The sequence below is a fragment of the Colossoma macropomum genome, unplaced genomic scaffold (genome assembly GCF_904425465.1).
Source record: "Colossoma macropomum unplaced genomic scaffold, Colossoma_macropomum, whole genome shotgun sequence".
Taxonomy (NCBI): Eukaryota; Metazoa; Chordata; class Actinopteri; order Characiformes; family Serrasalmidae; genus Colossoma; species Colossoma macropomum.
Window position 1 is genome coordinate 34,682,819 of NW_023494800.1, and position 15,495 is coordinate 34,698,313.

The window sequence follows — 15,495 nt, forward strand, 5'->3', positions numbered from 1 at the left end:
ATATACAGAGTGCATTAAAACAAGTTATTGCAACTGCTTTGACTCTAGGCTTATTATTTAGGTCTTATAATTCCACTGATTTTAAAAAGATTCTGCATAATTCAGTGGCTGAGATGTAAAAACAGTCATTCAGGGTGGTCTGATGTAGAGAAACATACTGATTCAGATGTCTTTACAGTGGTGGTGATAGGAACCAGGGGTCACCAGGACTACAACACAAATATAGACATTTTATTTACTATCCAGAACCACCAGTGAACCTACACGAGCCTTCTGAGTTTTATACGTAACGCTAATGCTGGTAAAACAGTGGAAAATCTGGAAAAAAAAGTGTTTTCTTTGGGGACTATTTACCCATTTTAGGGCAAAATCTTCTTAAAACTATTATAAAACAATGTTTCAGATATCAGGTCATGTTTTCATAACCATTTCATATAATAACTTTCTGTGAAGGAACTTTTAGAGGCGTTAAACTCTTCAGATGTCTGGTTCCTATCACCACCTCTAACTGAAAATTCAGTGAAATTCCCCTTTAAGGCTTATTATTCAGTTAATACATGTACTGATGAGAGTGAAGAAGCGAGCAGAGGATCAGCCGACATCTTTGAGGGGTTAAAAACAAACAAACAAACAAACACACAAATAAATAAACAAACAAGGCTGGAGAGAACATGAGAACAGAAGCATGGACTGATCCAGAGAGGGGGGTCAATTAGTCTCCCCAAACCAAGGAAAGAAGACTGACTCTGGACAGACTGCTTCAGCATCCACCACCAAAGTCCAGATCTGGAGTCAGTTCGTAGAGACGCAGTTCAACTGCAGGCCTTCAGTTGGAGGTGACCTGGGAGGACGAGCTGCTGCTGCCGGAGCTTTTGGTGCTCTTCTGCCCCCTGGTGGCGCTTGCCTGCCGTGGCACTCTCTGGCTGGAGCCGTCTCGGCCGGATTTCTCCCCGTGACCGGCGCCTGATTTACTGCGCACTGCCACGCACCGCAACACCCACACAAAAACACACACATACAAACGTTAGCTGCATTTGTCGAGTGTATGTGGTAATTAATTTTTGCACCCCACCAGTGCGCAGACACCACATGCAGCATGATTTATGGAGCTGGCTGACTTACACAGACCTGGCGTGTCCCGTTTCATGCTCCAGGATGACACAAATGTACATGTTTTTTAACTGGCTTGGCCAGAACCGCACAGCCAACACAGCAGGCCATGCATCCTTCAATTAAAGGGCAATTCCACCAAAATATGCAAAAAAAGCCTGAAAGTTGGGAATGTTTTAGCTTCTTTCTTGCATGTTTGTGACTAGTGATGTTAAGGTGAAGGTTGTCTTTAAAAGGGGAATTCCACCCATTTTCCACATCATTCAGATTGGTTTGGTGTAAAATGCTCTGTTCTAGAGAAACTTACAGTCAGAACTGTTCACAGTGATGGTGATAGGAACCAGACGTCTGAGGAGTTTAATGCCTCTCAAAGTTGTTATGTAAAATGGTTATTAATATGCTGCCTCATGCCTGAGACATTCCTTTAGGGTAGTTTTGAGGTAAGCTTGTGGCCTAAAACATTATTTTTTGAAAAATCCATTCATAGTGAAGGGATACATGCAGGATGTTGTATGTTAATAGATTTTCCGCTATTTTACCATCATCAACTTTACATACAAAACCTTAGGAGACACATGTTGGTTCACTGGTGGTTTTGGATAGTAAATAAAATGGCTATATTAGTGTTGCAGACATTGCGACCCCTGGTTCCTATCACCACCACTGTAAAGAAATCTGCCCATATGTATATGGATATTTCTGAAAGCACAGTTTTTGAAAACCCTGTTAGTGTTTTCACGTGGACAGGCAAAGCTTTTTGAAAACACTAACATCACATCATTAACTTAGCTGTTTTTAATTATTAAGTATGCAGAAATCTGTCTGAAATATGACCGGCGACTGGGCTGCTTCTGTGTGCTCAGCGGATTAGGGGTGATTTTGGAGTTATAATCATGTTTAGAATTGTTTTTGGCTTTATTTATTATTTATTTATTAAACTGCAGTGGTGTCAGAATGTACCACACTCAGTTCTCGTAAACGACTACAAATATTATACGTACCTCAATGACTCTAAATACATATGACTCATTAACCAAAGAGAGATTTGAAATAAATCCTAATTCCATGATTCAAATGGCTGATCAGGACTGTGCAGGCGTTTCAGAGACAGTGGTGTAGCCATAGGAACATAAGCAACCCAAAGGCAAAAGGCAACTTTTATTTTCGGGCAGGAATCAGAATTTTGAATATGTGTGAAATGCCAAATTAAGTTCTGGCGGCCTACGTCTATAGTGTTTGTAACATGCTGACATCACCTTCGCGGCATGCTAAATATCTTGTGCAGTGGCTTACGTTCTTCTTGAGGTGTATGACATCAAATTTTATGGGGTTTTATCTCCCCCTACTGGGTTGGCATGCTCACATGAGTCGTTTTTTGTGTTCTTATGTGAACGTTCTCAAAAATAACCAGATGCGTGTGGACAAGGCTTGAACTGGTATGTCACGTCAAACCACTCTGAATGACGGTTAACATTCCAAACTATTAAACTTTGCAGAAAATCTGGGAATCACCCTTTAAGCTAGAGAAATGAAGGCATGATATGTTAGCATACACGATGAATTGGTATAATGTCAGCAGTTAAGTTGAAGCATTCCTTTGAAACAGAGAAATGGAGAAATTATATGATGTTAGCGGTTAAGGTGAAGTTCTCCCTTAAGCCAGAGAACTGGTATGAGGTGGAGTCCATGAGCTGCCTATAAACAGTTAGTATGATTAGACATGTTAGTGCTCTGTAAAAACCACCATAAAACAAAACAAGACAATCTGAGCATGAATGCAGAACCGTTCACCCACAGCAAACACTCCCAACACTCATATGATGATGAACTGTTGTTATGAGGTTATGAGGAGACATATGTATTACGTTTAATGATCAAAATACATTTACCAAATTTTCATGTTTATATATATACGGAGCATTCTACCAAATTAGTTCAAACTTCACAAAAATAAAGTATTAAGACATTAGATATTTACAAGGACCATGTTCTGATCTATTTAAACCCAAGGGATTCATAGAGATAGTAATAAGGTAAATATATACAATTTGCGTATAAATATTTTGAAAGATCTTTTTCATTATTTTCAATTTGCAGTTGAAAGATTTGGGTTCATTATGAGTAATTTTTTTAATAAAATGAATTTTTAAAAAATGCTGTCCCACATTTTCGTGTCACTATCGAAACCCAAAGTTTTGGTCTGTAGGCGGAGCCTTAGTTTAGCCACACCCTGGCATTTTAGAGCAGGAAGTGAGGCTGCATGCTTGTCCCATCATGGCCACATGGTGAGCAGGTAGATACCATAATTTTTAAGTCTGAAAATCAGTGTGGAACATTAAAAATGGCCACTATCGAAACAGATTTTCTGCAATTAAGTACTTTTTTTTAGTGTTTTAATGAAAAATATGATGATTTTGTGTGTGCTGTTCAAAGCTGTGTTTGCTAGACATGTTCTGGCTAGCATTTTTGAATTCTGCTCAAAATGAGCTGAAATTGTCACTACCGGTCATTACTGAAACATTTGGTAAAGTTTGGGGAGTGTTTTGGCTGTTTTCCTACTGACAAAATGGAATGTTCAATTGTTTAGTTTAATAAAATGAACATAATCAAGGTTTTAAAATTTTTCAATCTAAAGTCCAAATCAGTTCAAAGTCCAAAATGTGTTTTCAACTCTGGCTATGAACCATCAGTAGAATAAACCATACAGCAAATATCACAAATGATCCACTATCATTACTGTGAACTAGAAATCACTGAAAGATGAATTTATCTAATATGGTTATTAAAAAGGGGGCATGCTTCATGCAGGACTTGCACTAGGTTGTAATTATATGTGAAATACACCAAAGCTTCTGCATAATTAAACAGTTCAGATGTAAGCAAAGTAATTCAGAGTGGTTTGATGTGAAATACTCGGTTCTATAGAAACTCAGGCTTTGTTCACACAGCTGGTGAAAGTGGCCCAAATCCAATCTTTTTCCTCATATGTGACACAGATGTGTGTCTGTGAACACACTGAATTTGACATTTTCAATTTTGATTTGAGATGCTTTCATATGCAGTGCTGAAATCCAATACGTATCTGATATGTGGCAATGTGACTCAGTCTAAACAGCCCGATCGGAATTCGGAACTTTTACATCAATCCAGCTCCACGTTCGTCATGATTTCGCACTGCTGAGACCTCCAAATTTCTGAGGTGATGTTTCTGTACAAACTAAATTAGAAGGTTAGATTAGAAGACTTATCCAAACTGCTTTGTGTTCAAAGAGATTTCCAAAGAAAAAGCTGAATGCAGCCATAGAAGAAAGAGGCTGCAGCGTTAAGGAAAAGTTAAGCAAAGTTTAAAGAAATCAAGGACACGAACCAAAGAAGTGACCGTGGCTGAATAATGTGTCCTTTTTACAGTGAGCTTGAATGCATTCTGGGTGATGAGTCCCGATGTCAGCCACCGGAACTCCTTATGAGCTTCTGTGCTGCTGGTGGAGATGAAACTGGGGCCTCCAGGAGCGGCTCTTACTGTTGACTCCATATTGATTGTTTACCACTGGATGAGCCACGTGAAGTGTTGTTCTTTTGCGCATGTGGGTTAGTTTGATCTGTTCAGATTATGTCACAGGCACGTCACAAGACACTGTGAACAGCTTAACAGATAAATTTGATTTGATGAGAAAATCAGATTTGGGCCACTTGCCATTCACAGTGGTGGTGGGAGAACACTACATGACTTCTGAAAATCTCTTCTTTCTAAAACGAAGAGTATCACGTAATGCTTTTTGGCTACGTTCACACAGCAGGTAAAAGTGGCCCAAATCTTACTTTTTCAACAAATCCGATTATTTTGTTTGGCTGTTCACAATATCTTTTAAATGTGATCTGTATGCAACGCTAGTCTGAACAGATCAGCTCCTAAACTGACCCTCATGCGCAAAAGAACAATGTGCCACGCTGCTTCACGGCTCATCCAGTGGTAAACAATCACGACTGCCAACGAACGGCAGTCGCTCAGTTTCATCTGCGTCAGCATCACAGGAGCCATCATGAAGCTTCACTGACAGCTGGGCTCATCATCCAGAATGTGTTCGAGCCCTAAAAAGGGCGCGGTCACTTCTTTGGTTCGCATCCTCGTATTCTTTAAACTTTGCTTTCAGACTTTAACTGTTTTTTGATGCTGCAGCCTCGTTCTCCTACGGCCGCGTTCGGACATTTATTTCTCTTCAAAATCTCTTCGAACACGGAGGATTTTGGATGAGTCTCTTCTAATTTTTTGTACAGAAACATCACCCCAAATGTTTGAGGTCTCAGCAGCGTGAAATTATGACAAATGCAGAGTTGGACTGATGTAAAAGTCTCATGAATTCAGATCTGGCTGTTCAGACTGAGTCGCATTGCCGCACATTGGATACGTATCGGATTTCAGTACCACATATGAAAGCATCTCAAATAGGAATTGAAAATGTCAGATTGTGTTTTTTGCTGTTCACACTGACACACAGATGCATCCATCCATTCATCCATCATCTAAACCGCCTATCCTTCTGGGTCGCGGTGGGGTGCTGGAGCCTATCCCAGCTGTCATTGGGCGGAAGGCAGGATACACCCTGGACAGGTCGCCAGTCCATCGCAGGGCAGACAGACAGACATACACAGTCACACACTCACACCTAGGGGCAATTTAACATGTCCAATCAGCCTGACTGCTTATTTTTGGACTGTGGGAGGAAACCGGAGTACCCGGAGGAAACCCACACAGACACGGGGAGAACAGGCAAACTCCACACAGAAATGACCCTGGTCACCCGGCTGGGAATCGAACCCAGGCCCTTCTTGCAGTGAGGCGACAGCGCTACCCACTGCACCACCGTGCTGCCCTCACAAAGATGCAGAAAAAGGAAAAAGATTTGGGACACTTTTACCTGCCGAGTGAACACAGCCTTTGTCGTGAGGGCGCTCACACTAGACGACAGGGCAAGTAGAGAGAATAACACACATAACGAGTTTGGGCTACGAATAAGGACTCAAACTCCCAGATCTCCTCAGATCACACGACACAAACAGAGCTGAACTCACTGGAGCTGTTTGTGCTTTTAAGTGCAGTGAAAGTGGAAAATCACAGTGAGAGCTGGGGAAATATTTCACTACAAACTAGCAGCTGAGCTGAAACTGTAAAGGGAAATCTATACATTATAAACATGATAACAGCTCTTATCTGCCTGTGTTTTACACGCAGCTCCTCTGTCTCCGCTCTGCTGTTCAGGTGCGTCTCTTCGCCTTTTTCTCCGCTCTTCTACCTCTCTGATTGGCTGTTGTTTGAAACACTTCAGGACACTTTGACCTTCTCACACTACAGGACTCGTGATCGTTTAGAGTCGTAAATATTAAACATGTTGGATAATATTGGATATTCGGCTTCCGATCGAGCTCCTGACCTGGAAAATTGCTTCAGACTGTGAGAATTGGTTGCAAGAGGCAAATCGGGGTTAAAATTGGGCAAAAATTGTGTTGTGTAGGCCCGGCTTAAAGCTCACTCCCAGGAAATTTACTGCATTAAGTTGTTATCTATACGCTGCCTGATGCCTGAGACATTGTTTCACAGTAGTTCTGAGATAAGCTCTTGGCATAAAACCTTTTTTTTTTTAATACATTGATGGTGGACAGGTACACGCAGTGTCACATAGCAAAACAGTCACCATCATCAACATTCCACATAAAACTCAGAAGACTCGTGTAGGTTCACTGGTGGTTTTGGATAGTAAATGTCTATATCTGTGTTGTAGTCATGGCGACCCCTGGTTCCTATCACCACCACTGTAAAGAAATCAATACCATTTCACATCAAACCACTCTGAATCACTCTGTTTACATCCCATCGACTAAATTATGTAGAGAATTTGAAGAAGCCGAGGGCTTAAGTGCTCCGAACCCAATCAAACAAACTTAAACGTTAATTATTTAGCATATGGAGAGCAGCTTTAGAGACAAACGGAAAAAGAGGACAGAAATACTGAATCATGCACTCTGAGCTGAAACAGACTGAGAGCGCGAGAGAAGTGAAGGAAAAAAGACAAAGAAAGAACCTGCAGGCATACGAGTCAGTGAGATAGAGGGAGGAAGAAAGAGGATTGGAATATGCGGAGAATGTCGGCGGCAGTGAAAGTACAAAGGCGAGTGAAAAGCGAGGAATGGTGAAGGAGGAGAGGGAGGACCTTGAGAGAGAGGAGCGCTCTGGTCGCCAGGGCCGTAGACCACTATCTTAGCCCCTCCCCTTTGAGGGCGGGCGGCAGGGCCAGCGGGAGGGGCCTGGGGAGCTGTTTTTTTAGCGCTCTTGTCTGAGACCACAGGATCCTCTTCTTCAGGTAGATTTAGAGACACATACGAACGCAGAGAGCACATACAGGTGCCACAAAACACAAAGGGGAAAGTGAAGAAGGTGTTAACACAAAAGAGAGAACACTAAATGACATACAAGGACAATAAACCATCTGTATTGTGAGTAGCACAGGTTTTAAAGGGCTCATATCATGGAAAACTGAAAATACCCCATGTTTTTTTGGTAAATAAAGTTGTGACAGTTTCGAAACTGTTCCCTCCTGTGCATTAGCAGTGCTGGACTGGGACGTAAATTCAGCCCTGGACTGTTTTTACAAACAACAATTTATTTCTTTAAAATACATGAGCGTGAACGCGTCAAAGATGCTGTAGCTTGGCTGAGAACTGGAGTGACTGCTAAATATAGCGAAATGAACGTGTAGCCTTAGAGCAGGGGTCGGCAACATGCAGCTCTGATATGTTTAATCTGCAGCGAGAAACTGTCAAACACTAAAAAGTCACAAAGCTGCAAGCAGCTTCTTGTTCGAACTGTCCCGCTCCATCTTAAATGGTGCTGTGGTTACATTCTGGCACCTCAGGCCCCATTTAAGGTGGAACAGGAAAATTAGAACAAGAAGCTGAAGAATGAGAAGCGACTTCAGCCTCGTACAAAGTCGAACGTTGAGAGACATTTTACAAGAAAATATTCTACTTTTGAGAAAAGGTTTCCTGCTGGAGATGCGAGAAAAGCAGCTATAGCTGAGCTAAAGCTTAAAGCAGAGCAAAGTAAGTCTGCGTTTTTGTTTATATCATATTTTTTAGCCTATCCTAGGACATCAGCACATACTGAGACACGTTTACAGCCAAGATGGTAAAACAGACACAAGATGTTGCGGCTCCCAAGGTGGTTTGATCTTTGTTGAAAGAACAAAATGGCTCTTCATAACATTTGGGTTGTCAACCTCTGCCTTAAAAGTAGAAGTAGACTGGATGAATTGGCTAAAGCCATTTTTCCACTGCATGGTATAGCTCAACTCGACTCGACTCACTTTTGGTACCAGCTACGTCGTTTTCCACTGCAGATATAGCGCCCCCTCAATGGAGCTCGCTGTCATAGCTATGCCAAATGAAACTGCTGTGAAGTGAAGGAGACAAATTTTGTTCAGTAGAGGCTGACAGCAGCAAGACAAAAGACTGCTGATAAAAAACAGGAGAGTTTGGGATCAAAGTTCTGACGACGAGACGATTCTGGTTGCTCAAAAAAGATGACGAAAGAGGCTACGCCAACCTGGTAGCTAACGTCTAGCGTTATCTGTAGCGTTTTTATGTCTATTTTGGTTTCGGCTCGGCTTGCTTGGAACCTCGATGAAGGTGGTAACAAAAATAGTACCAGGTACCAGATTTGCCTACTGGAAAACCAAAAAAGGTGAGCAGAGTCGAGTCGAGTTAAGCCGGTAAAATGCAGTGGAAAAGCAGCCTAACATACCCCTTCTGCACTTTGGCCCTGCGGTTCCCTCGCTCTGAGACCCAAATAAAATGTCCGCTTTCATTTCTTTGTGTCTTGCGTAAGTAACTTTTTGTTTTTCAATCAAGAAACATAGTTTTCGTAATCATGGACGTTTTCTCCATCCCTCTCTAGCAGTTTAACTTCCCAGTTATTTGTTCTGGGGGCATCATTTGCATGATTGCACATACAATGGGCCACTTACGTGTCTAGACACATTCACTCCACTGTTTGTCTGGCACGCGCTGTTTGTGCCCAGGCAGCCTCCATTCATTTTATATAGGACTATATTAGAAATGACCAACCGTTTCTCTCTCTCTCTCTCTCTCTCTCACTCTGTCTGCGACCCAATCTATTAAAAATAAAGGTTCTGTACAGGTACATTTTTTGTCCATCAAGGTTCAAACAATGTAAATGTTCCCTCAAAGGTACAACAGTGGTTTTAAGGTCTGATTGTGAACCTTAAATAAGTTTGTCCAGGTGAAAAGTTCGTATTTGTACCTTTTCATAACCGAATGTTTTAAAACAGAACAGTAAAATAAAAGCCTGGAGACAAGACGGGGTGTGTGGAGTCAGTACAGCTTAGAACATATCATTTCAGTGGATTATGGTACAGTTATGTTCCCTAACTAAAGGTACTGAGATGTACCCTGGACGGTACCACCCCAGTGACAGTTTCATAACTTTATTTCTCAGAGTGTGCTGGGAATTGTCTCGGTCCTCCTCCTGATGACCATCATCCCTTCATCCCTGCTCCCTAGTCTCTACTGTCCTCTAAGCTGCAAAAACAGCCTGTTTTGGATTCATCAGGGCTGTGGTTAACACTTACATATGACCTGTTTCACATCAAAGGGATACGGAGTGTCGTGAGGTCTACCGCTTTGTGGCTGAGAAGTTTCCAGTACACAATAATAGCACTTACAGTTGTCTAGGGCAGATCTAGCAGGGCTTAGAAAAGGAAAAGGTGCTATTCTTAGACAGTGTCGAGTTGCTTGATTTTATACACCTGTAATGCAGATACTTAATGTATGTGTTCTGAATATCTAGTCCCAATCCTGTTGTGGGGGGTATAGGATATGAGCCCTCCAAAGCAGAGTTTTAGTGTTAGACATTTCTCCATCAACCTTCAGAAAAAAGGCGAAAGTAGCAGAACAAATTTTACAGCTGCTGCTGTAGAGCAATATGCCCCACGCTGATTATTATATTTTCAACAGTAAGGCATGCAAAATGAGCAACATAAAACAACTTGTATGTGCTGTATGGGAATAACTTAAACCCACTTACAATGCCCCTTAGCTCCTTTCCTGCTGGAGAGGCTTCAATTTTACCTTAAGATACCTGGTTAAATGAGAAATTCAGCTTTGCCAAATACTGTCCACAGTAGTTTCCCAACAGAGAAAAACAGGAACATAATAAAACTAGAGATGAGATTCACTTTAAGCGCTGGTTAAACAACTTCAATGCTGCCATGCTTTTTGGAAACAAGGTCATGACTTTTACAAGCTATTTCAGTAGTCTGGCTATGAAAGATTAGTTGAGTAGTTTAATACTTTTTTCACTCAAAACAGGATTCAACTGTAGAAAAAAAGACATGAAAACATTGGAGCCTCATGAATGGTGGAACCTGCACGACTCGATGAAATAAGAGAACAGATAAGTATTAAAGGTTTTGATGGAGGTTTTATGCCATCAGTCTGTATTACTCCATGAATAGTTAATAAATAAAGTGTGAAGCGAAGATGACAGCCAGCTCCGTCTGAATCTCTAGGCTGTAAAGCTCACTGACTCGACTCTGGTTGTTACAAAAGTGCAATACAGTACTGTGCAAAAGTCATTAATTTAATTTCCAGTCTGAGATTAGGTGTAACAGGAAAGTCAAAGGAAAATAAGTGCCGCTAGTCAAAATATGATTAAAAGCTACAGAGAAAATGGGGCTCCTAACAACCACCTGGAAGACCTGACACCAACAATGAAAAAAATCACAGATGGACTAGCCGCCCCAGAGTCCAGACCACAGCATAATTGTGTGGATCATGGGAACCATAAAATGCAAGACTGAATCTTGTAGAGTGAAAAATTATCCTTGCATATTTCTTTAAAACAAGTCACCTGAAAAGAATCTAAGCTGTAATGAAGATATGTGTGCTAAGTACTGAAAAAAAAATTATAGTATATTTAGTTGTTGAGGTTTCTGTATGTTCTGCTAAACGTATGTTTTCTGCTTTTTTCTTGATGCTGAAAAATGAATAATGTGTACTTAATGGCTGTTTTGACAGGAAATTAAATAAAAGTAATAAGATTAACTTTGCACACTACTGTATAAATTAAGCATAATTTAAAAGTATAAATTGTATACTTAAATATAAGCAACTGTGGCCATTACGCATTGTCAAATGTATTTTGGTCAGTTTCAGTAATTTTATATATATATAAATAAAACATATATACCACTGCTGTCACAACAAAACCTCGTATCTCCAAGATGGTAACTTTACAGGAGAAGCAAAAAAACACACTTTACTTTTAATGTAAGTCAATGGAACCAGACTTTTCTCCAAGTAATTTTGGGCCATTTCTTTTGGTCCATTCTTCATGAAATTTACACACAATGTAAAGGGCCTTTTTTAAATTACACTGAATTCAGTAAATTACATTACTGAAAAATTACTGTAAAAAAATATACTTGACAATGTGTAATGGCCACAGTTACTTACATATAAATACAATAACTAGATTTATTTACTTATAAGTTAAAAATAATACTACTTATAATTATCATACTTACAAAAAACAATATAACACAGGGAGATATATACACACATATATGTGTGTATATATATATATATATATATATATATATATATATATATATATATAAAAAAGGAAAATGTTTTAATAAAAGATGCTTTAATGCTATATAAAAGAATCCCTTTTTTGCAGTCAAAAAACACATCTTTCTTTTACTGTTAGTCATGTTAAGAGTTTTAAATGGATGTGTAAGAACAGCCAAAGACAGCAGCAGATAAAGTTCCAGCTTCATCCTTAGTCAGAAACATCCGATCTGTAAAAGCGGTGCTCCTTCAGGAACCTAGCTTTATTTACCTAACCTCCCCAAGGTAAAGTCTTACTGTGGAATTAAGTGGACACTAACTGACATGAGTCAGAAGTCTTTATTAGTCATTTGGACACATACTAAAAGTGCTGCTCTGCAATCAGCCCCTGTTTCTTTGAAGCGTCAGGGTTTAAAGTGCTCTTTAGGGATTTATTTGCTGCATATATTTATCAACACCTCATGAAACAACAGAATCTGTCTTTTGTTAAAGATGCCCTCAAACATCAAAACAGGCTTTAGATTAGTTCAGAAAATTATCAATGTCTCTGAGTGTCCAGACTTAGACACTGACTGACCTCTGGACTCGGAGGGGGCGGTGGCGGAATGGGATGCTGTCGATGTGTCTCCAAGGGACGTGTCTGAAATCTTCTGACCTGCACACATTGCCTTTAAGGTCTGGAAGACGGCCAGCGGTGCAACATTCATCTTCAAAAGGTCCACGATGATCCTACAAGAGCAAGAAGAAATTATTAGCTCCACAGCCATAAAACTGAATTAGTTTTACAGCCAAGATTGGTGATTTTAATCCAGTATGAATCTGCAGTGTGTGTGTAGTTTTACAGTCTGACAGTAATAATTGTGGAGCGATTTTAATCCAGTATGAATCTGCAGTGTGTGTAGTTTTACAGTCTGACGGTAATAATTGTGGAGCGATTTTAATCCAGTATGAATCTGCAGTGTGTGTAGTTTTACAGTCTGACGGTAATAATTGTGGAGTGATTTTAATCCAGTATGAATCTGCAGTGTGTAGTTTTACAGTCTGACGGTAATAATTGTGGAGTGATTTTAATCCAGTATGAATCTGCAGTGTGTGTAGTTTTACAGTCTGACAGTAATAATTGTGGAGTGATTTTAATCCAGTATGAATCTGCAGTGTGTGTAGTTTTACAGCCTGACAGCAATAATTGTTAGCGACCTCCCATAATTGGCTGAACCCAACGCCAAGAAACATTAACCTGTTCTAATCCACCTGAATGGATCAACAGAACCTGCTAATAGACATGATGAGTGTTGGTGGAGTGTTGTTATCATTGCTGAATGTGTCCTCTGACGTTACATCCAGGCTGTGACCTTTTATTTGGGGACGTTACAGATTTTAACCATTTTAATGATGCAATCTCTCGAGGGAAAAACAATCAAGCTGTCATTATCTCTCTCGTTTCTCTCACACACACAGCCTACATTTACATGTCTACTCACTTGAAGACCTCTTGGTCTATGACTATCCCTGCAGCCTGAGTGAGCTCAAACAGCTCCATCTCCTCCGCATTCAGCACCTTCTTCTTCTTTATACTGTATTTTTGCACATTGCCGCTGACAGTAACACCCAGAGAGGGAGAGTCCGGAGCGACGGGCATCGTGCCAGCCTGCGCCGTGTGGGACGTCATCAGGTTTTAGCAAAGACCCTGAAAAGTATTCAGTGAATTAGGTTAAGTTCAGCTACTGATGCTCAGGCCTGGGTCTGATACTTTTTTCAATACCTACTCATAAATTCGGTGAGGCTTTAAGCAAAAATGAGTGCTGGAACTGGGAACAATTAACAGCCACCTTTAAAGTCATTGCATGTTACCTAGCCAGCAAGCAACAACATTACCTATGTATCAGGCCTGCATATTTTTTTTAATCATGACTCACCACCAAATCTCTGTGACTGTGATTTATCACACCTAATCATATGTCGAATTTCCTTCCACACTGTTTTGCCCACTTACGATCCTCGGCCCCCCAGCCCCTGCCATAGAACATGCAAAGCAAATTTAAAAAAGATTCAGATACTTTAATAAAAATGCAATACTATGGAAGCCCATTCCCACCACTTAAAATAAAAAAAATCCAGCTCCTGTTAATAAGTAAAGTGCTATGCTACAATTTCATAGTGATCTCATTATTTTGCGATACTACCTCATTATTTTACGATACTACCTCATTATTTTACGATACTACCTCATTATTTAGGGATGCCACACATTATTTCAAGTTACTAGCTCATAATTTTGAGAGACTACGTCGCTATTTTGAGATGCTAAGTCATTATTTTGAGGGACTACGTCGCTATTTTGAGATGCTAAGTCATTATTTGGAAATGCTAGGTCATTATTTTGTAATACTATCTTCTTATTCTGAGATGCTTAGTCATTATTTTGAAATGCTAATTCATTATTTTGCAATATTACGTCATTATTTTGTGATACTACGTCATTATTCTGAAATGCTTAGTCATTATTTTGCAATACCATCTCATTTTGAGATGCTACATCATTATTTTGAGACACTTTCTTGTTTTTTTTTGAGACACTTGCTTGACTTCCATCACAAGTTACCAAGCTGACATGCTAGTAATAATGTGACCTGTCACTAACATTACACTCTTAAAACAGGTGGTTCTTTGAGGGTTCTTTACTAAACATAAACATGGGTTCTGTATAGTACCTACTGTTTGCATGCTTAAATAGTTCTTTGCATTGTGAAATGGTTCTTAAGATTGATGGAGAATGTGCTGTATGTGGTTCTGTATGGCACCAAAAAACGTACTTCGTGACCATGTCAAGCTTGTAACCGTAGAAGAACCCTGTTTTGGTACCATACAGAACCACATACAGCACATTCTCCATCAACCTTAAGAACCATTTCACCACGCAAAGAACCATTTAAGCATGCAAACGGTAGCTACTATACAGGGCTCATGGTTCTAAACAGAACTATTCCCTTTACTGTAGAACCCTTGAAGAACGGTATGTACATCAAGTGTGTACATTTTAGTTAATATTAATAAATGTTTACAACTCAAGGCTTATGTTAGCTTAGCTTAGCTTGGCTTAACTCGGTTCTAAAGGCGCGAAACTACACTTACGGAGAACTAAAACGTCACTTGTCGTTTACTTCTGTTGTATGTAATTTATCATAACGTGATATACAATAAACTAAATTAAAATATTTAAATTTCAGCAAAATACTTACAGCAAACGGGAGTAAATGAATCCAACTGGACTCTCGTTCTGCAGCTAAAGCGCCACCAGAGGAAACCGCTCTACTGCCAACTAGTGGAGCGACGTGAAAGCGCAACAACAAACGGATATCGGTCAACTTTGATTGTGGAGGTCATAAAACAAACATGCAAACCAGAAACGTGTACAGACATGTTCTTTAAACGTCCAACCCCGTGATGTGGACATGATGGTGAAGCCCAGGAATTACAGTGGAGTACGCCGTATCAGAGAACTTGTAGAGAGAATTCCCACCCTGTAATGTCTTTCGGGTTTCTCAAACGCTCCCGAGCGAGTCCAAAATAAATGTGTTAAGATGGAGCATTTGAGCAAAGTTTATAAATGCTCAAACATGTTTATTAAAAAGCAAATAATAATTTCCTGAACACTGAACAGCATAAACCATTTTAACACCGCTGTTGTATTTTCAAGAGCTTTTAAACTCGAGTTCAAATGGCGCCTCATGTACGTTAATG

The 15,495-nt window shown here is 40.1% G+C and overlaps 1 protein-coding gene across 6 annotated transcripts; it reads right to left on the bottom strand.

Moving 5' to 3' along the window:
* Positions 1-447: 447 nt before the first annotated feature.
* Positions 448-15,087, bottom strand: mzt2b (mitotic spindle organizing protein 2B). 6 transcript variants are annotated; one of them, XM_036588724.1, is made up of 5 exons: positions 14,994-15,087; positions 13,236-13,441; positions 12,332-12,483; positions 7,317-7,457; positions 448-978 (listed from the first exon to the last, which is right to left on the bottom strand). In XM_036588724.1, exons 2-5 carry the CDS (start codon positions 13,421-13,423, stop codon positions 827-829), a joined length of 633 nt encoding a protein of 210 aa, XP_036444617.1. In that variant the 5' UTR covers positions 13,424-13,441; positions 14,994-15,087; the 3' UTR covers positions 448-826. The 6 variants fall into 6 exon arrangements, with proteins under 6 accessions (XP_036444617.1, XP_036444616.1, XP_036444619.1 ...); XM_036588723.1 differs by having other exon boundaries at positions 7,317-7,460; XM_036588721.1 differs by lacking the exon at positions 448-978 and adding an exon at positions 13,671-13,767 and having other exon boundaries at positions 6,270-7,460; positions 14,994-15,048.
* Positions 15,088-15,495: the final 408 nt, after the last annotated feature.